Genomic DNA, 5,881 nt, shown 5'->3' with positions numbered 1-5,881 from the left:
TCTGCATTCTGCTTTTCCCTAGGAAATCATCAAAAGTAGTACTGATCGGTCTCTGTTGAGATTTCTCATGGTTTTCTATGAGATTTATTCCATTTTGGCAAGTGTGAAAGGGTGTGTTTGGGTGTGTATATGTTAGTAAAGCAGAGATTGGAACAATAAACAGGAAACAGTATGAAGTTGATGTCTCTTTTCTGTTTTCCAGTGCATTTACTTTTTTATTGGTTAATGATTTCTTTGTATTTGGACATGTAGAGACCTTGGTTCACTTACCTTCTACTCTGACTAAAAATAAATGACTTCCACTGTGACTAAAAATAAATGTGACTTTAGTGTTTTCAATCTTACATGAATATTTGATTTTTATAACTTTAGGCAAAGCTGACTGTACCTTTTTAGCAGGTTAGATCTGATCCCTCATTGTAGTGGGACTGGCAAATTATAGACAAGTCCTTTCAGTATGTTCTTTTATAACTAAAGCAGTTTCTTCTGTTTCTCTTTAAGATACGGATTCCAACATGTCATGACAAACCTGGACCAACTCAAATAGTGCAGTTAACTCAGCAGGTAGTAGAATAATCCAGCTCATATAGTCTCTCTAATGGATTCATAAACTAACATATACAAAGTTTCTTGAGTTCATATATGCTTGCATATTAATGAAATATCCCATTAAATAAGTTTTTAATGAATTGATAGTAAACTATTAGTTCTCTTAGGCTTTTCTCTTGCTTTTTTTTTTTTTGGAGAATTCATGGTTTATACAGTAGTCATGAAGACAAAAGGAAAGTAAATCTTCTTTCCAACAAACTTCAGTTTTAACAAAACCATCCATCTATCTTAGGGAGAGTGACCAGTAAGCTTTGTTTAAGGAAATGCAGTCAAATGTATTCTGTATTTATAATTAGTGTCTGTTTTTCTCCCTAAAGCTACATCTGCTCACAAATTTTCATTTGAAATGTTTTTACTGGTATATTAGCACTTCCTTTGGTTATTGAAATGAGTAAGGTTGGAGAACAATAGGAAAAGTAATTTGTGAACCTGTGGGCTTGGGACCATAGTCGCAGGGGACATCAAGTTCAACTGGCATAAAATACTATACAAAACATTGTTCCACCTCCTACTTTGGTGAGTAGCGAATGGGATCTTATAAGCTAGCAAGCTGCTATCTAGATGCATTGATGGCTGTCTCCTCATCCAGAGCAAAAAAGAATGAAGAAAACCAAAATTCTTGGAAACAATTAGTCCTAGTGACTGATACACCATCCAATCTGCAGCCTGTATGACTATGAGACCAGAAGAACTAAATGGTGCCCGGCTACCACTATTTTCATCCACTTGAAAGGGGATCTATGTAGGAGATCCTTGATACAGAGGGAGAACAGTATGGAACTCAAAATCATTTGGAGGAAAAAAAAAAGGTGGGGGGACCAGGTTTGCTGGTCCAGTAGAGCCTGGTGGAACAACTGAGACTATGGCCCCTAGCTGCCCTTCAGATCTGGAATTGAACCCACACCTGTGGTTTCCAGCCAAACAAAAGACAAGCATATGAGTTGAACATTTACCTCAAGTAGATATACTCCTTAGAACAATCATGGGAGAAAGAAGGGCTGCTTCTGCACAGGGAGACAGCTCAGGGGGCAGGAGTGCATGGATGGATGTTCGGAAGAGGTGACTATGGGGAGGAAGTGGGAGGGGAGCTGTTGCATTGTGGTAAACTGTGGTCAATGTCATGAGACAAAGTATATGTGAACCGCTGTATGGAAATTTGCTCTGTAAACCGTCACCAAAATCTCAATTAAAAAAAAAAAAACAGGAAAACTAATTTGCCTGTTTACATGTGTCAACTGGTATTATTATAGTATCTTATATTGGTGGGCATTAGTTTAATACTGGATTATTGCTTTATCCATGGAATGTATATCATCCTTGACAATTCATGACAATTCAAATAGGAAAGATGGTAAGACTTTCTGGTTGCTCCTGGAGGAAAAGAATTCTTAAAAAGTGGACAGGGCAGCATGGCTTGTTGAGAATGAGATAGATGGTATATTTTTTAAAATCAGTGTCTGCAGATGTTGTTGGTATCTTCTCTGCTATTTTTTCTTTTCTGTTTTTTAGGCGGACACACATATATCTGTTATTTTGCCCACTGTTCATGAGGTAGATCTTTTCAGGTAAATATTAAAATTGTTAACAGTGCCTTTTCTGTCTTTGGCTTTGGGATGTTGGTGTTAATTTCTTTAGAAAATGAATATTCTTATGAAGGATGTTGCAAAAACCGGAAGCAAACATGATGTTTCACATGCTGTAAAACAGTGGTTCACTGCTAGCTACATGGCATGAGCTTTACAGTAGGTAAGTTTGGATATGGATTGGGTATTACATGATTGAAACAAACTACTTTTTGTTTGGTTTGGGATGGGAATGGTATGATAATCATGTACAGAAATACACTTTTTTAAAGAGCTGCATTTTAAAGTATGTAGGGGTGAAATGTCATGAGGTTTACATTTTGTTTAAAATACTTCAGTAAGGAAAATAATAGATAACTAGATGAAAAAAATAGATGGCAGAATGTTATATTATTTGTTATTCTGTTGTTGTTGTTGTTGTTGTTATGTGCCATTGAGTCGGACCTGACTCATAGCAACCCCTCCTTGGGTTTCCGAGACAGTATCACTACGGAAGTATATTGCCCAACCTTCCTTCCGAGAAGTGGCTGGTGGTTTGAACCACCAGCCTTCTGGTTAGCAGTCAAGTGCCTTAGGCACTGTACTACCAGAGCTCCTAATTGTTATTCTAAGAAATATGAAATTAGAAATTCTTACTCTATTGTCTTTATTTTTCTGTATGTTTGAAAATTTTCAAAATTCAAAATAAAAGGAAAGACAGATAGTCTAACACTTAAAAAAGAAAGAAAAAAAGGAAAGAGTACTGACAGCTGTGCCCTACTTGGAGCAGCTGAACATGAGTCTTTGGATTTGTTCCCAGGTTTCAGCTTCTCTGGTGGTTCTAATGTGTAGCCTAGCTTGAAAAATCGCTGCTGAAATGAACAAACTCCAATACATATCATCAGGAGACATGTGAAAGATGTAGAATATTTGGGTGTTTTTTATCTATTTGTTTTTGGTCACTTTTAGACTACATGGAATACTATTTCAAAGACTGATTTTTTTATATGTTGGATTTGTTTTATATGTTAGAGCCTAATACACCCCTGCAATCCCATTTCTTGGTATTTATGGAAGAAAAATTAAAACATGTTCACACAAAGACCTATATACAAATATTTATAGCAATCTTATTCTTAATAGCCTAAAATTGGAAACAATTCAAATGTCTATCAACTGGTGAATGGGTAAACAAAATGTAGTACCTGTATGCATGTGGAATACTATTTAGCAATAAAAAAAAGAATGAACCATTGATCCACACAACAACATGAATGAGTCTCAGAAGCATTGTGCTGAGCAACAGAAGCTAGATTTCAAAAGCTGCTTACTGAATGATTCCATTTACATGACATTCTGGAAAAGGCATAACTATGGGGACAGAAATCAGGTTAATAATTACCTGGAGATAGAGAAGGGAAATCAGCAACAGATGGCATGAGGGAATTTTTTAGAGTGATGGAACAATTCTGTATTTTTGGTGGTGATTATATAATCGTGTATGTTTATTAAAATTTCTTAAAACTATACACTCAAAAAAGGTAAATTTTACTCTAATGTAAATTATAATCCTGATTTAAGTTCATTTTAGATGCAGTTTATATGCATCAAGGAATAGGTTGAAGAATAGGCATAAGTTGCTACAGAATTCAGTTACTACAAATTTTTTCTTTTTAATTTCCTGTTACAAGTCTTAGACTTTTTTGTTTGTTATCAGTTATCTTTGCTTTTGTGGTAATTAATTATCCCGACCACTAATACTTTTGATTAGGTCCCTGGGTGGCACAAATGATTTGTGCTCCACACTAACTGAAAGGTTGGCAGTTTGAACCCACCCATCCGTGCCACAGAAGAAAGGCCTTGAGATCTGCTTCTGTAAAGATTACACCAAAAAAAAACCCTATGGAGCAGTTCTGCGTTGTAACACATGGGTTTGCCTGCGTTGCAGTTGGCTCTTGGTGATTGGTTTGGTTTTAACACCTTAGATTAGCATGTGTCTTTTCTCATAGTGATGAATTACATATTACTGTTTTCAAAATAGGACAAGTTAGTCTGTTGTTTAACTCTTGTTTCTCAAGAGTGGAGAAAACTGAAGCTTGAACAATAATGTTACACAGAGCTAGTACTTTGCCAAGCATTTAATGTCTGATGATTGAATTAATGCTTCATCCATGACAGTAGTCTTTATTTTGTGTATGTACAGATTCCTTTGTATTTATTAGTGTGAATGAGAATTTAAATGTTTATCAGTTATATTGAAGCAGTTATTTTTACACCAAGGCTGAACTTGATAGAAAAGCACAGAGAAATGTGGAAAGGCATTTGAGATTTAGTGGCAGGGATACAGTTGAGTGATTTAAGAATGTACACATAATATATATGTATAAATGTATAGGATATACATACATACATATGTATGTATGTATAAGGAGCTCTGGTGGCATAGTGCTTAAGGCATTTGACTGCTAACCAGAAGGCTGGAGGTTCAAATGTATATATATACACACACACATACATTATTTTTAAACAATCACAGATTTACAGGAAAGATTAAGCATATTGCCAAAAACATTTTTTTTCCTGATACACGTGCTAGTAGTTGGAGACCTCATGTCCCATTGTCCCTGAATACGTCACTGTTTCTACAAACAAGGACATTTTTCTACATAGCCTCGATGCAATCATCAAAATGAGGGAATTAACATTAATAAATTATTATCAGCTCCTACTCAGATTACATTCAGGTTTCACCAGTTGTAACAATTATATCCAATTTAGAATCTTGTTTGCATTTTAATTGTCATGTCTGTTGAGTCTCAGTCTTTCTTTGACTTTCAGTAATCCTGACATTCTTTCAGATTACAGGACAGTTTTATCTCCCCCCCTCAGTTATCAGGTGTTTATCAGATTTATCTGATATTTATTCATAATTAGATTCAGGCTTTGCCTCTTTGGAAGGAAGTTGTATTAGTTAAGGTTGTGTGTCAACTTGCCTGGGTAGTGTTTTTGAGTGGCTTGGCAGTTGGATGTAGTTATTCCCTGTGATGATATTGGACGTGGTCTAATCACTTCCATGATATAATCTGCTGTGAGCAGCCGATTAGTTGAAGGGGAGTTACCTTCTAGTATATATAGAGAAGCTTTGGGAAAGTCTCTAGCTTTTTGCTTATTTTGGGATCCCACATTTGTCCCATTATCATCTCCAGTTCCTGGACTTGAACCTGTGGCCTGCCATGTTGCCTACTGATCTTGGGATTGTTCCCTTTTCAGTCTGTGAGCCAGCAATCAGCAGCCTGCTACTATACTGCCTGTCATTCTTGAATTCATCTCTCCCTGCAGCTGCCTGAGTCAGAAGAAGCCTCCAGTTTGCTCCAGTGGGCCTGGAAGGCAGAGTTGAAGCCCAAGGTCAAGAAGCCTCCACTTAGCCCCTAGAGCTCACACTCTGAACTCGGACTTCTACCTAGTGTTCCCCTAGAGCCAGCACCTGTATTTGGACTTCTATCCTCCTAACTATAAGAGAATAAATTTCTGTTTGTTAAAGCCATCCGCTTGTGGTATTTCTGTTGTAGCAGCACTAAAGAACTAAGACAGAAGGTGGCATAAAAGTTTGACTTGTCTCATTACTGATGATCTTCACGTTGATCACTTGATTAATGTGGTGTCCTTCCTTTATCCTTTTGTAATTAACTGTTTTATGGGGCAGTACTTCA

At 36.6% G+C, this 5,881-nt stretch overlaps 1 protein-coding gene across 1 annotated transcript in view; it reads left to right on the top strand.

The window, feature by feature from the left end:
* The window catches only part of DENND6A (DENN domain containing 6A), a 90,324-nt gene that overhangs the window by 53,277 nt on the left and 31,166 nt on the right, over positions 1-5,881 (top strand). The window contains exons 8-9 of the mRNA XM_007937267.2: positions 502-564; positions 2,119-2,174. Coding sequence (XP_007935458.1) covers positions 502-564; positions 2,119-2,174 — 119 coding nt within the window. The remainder of the gene's footprint in view (positions 1-501; positions 565-2,118; positions 2,175-5,881) is intronic.

Source organism: Orycteropus afer, unplaced genomic scaffold (assembly GCF_000298275.1).
Source record: "Orycteropus afer afer isolate SDZICR_OR568_19922 unplaced genomic scaffold, OryAfe1.0 scaffold00041, whole genome shotgun sequence".
Taxonomy (NCBI): Eukaryota; Metazoa; Chordata; class Mammalia; order Tubulidentata; family Orycteropodidae; genus Orycteropus; species Orycteropus afer.
This window is presented reverse-complemented; position numbering and strand designations above follow the sequence as displayed.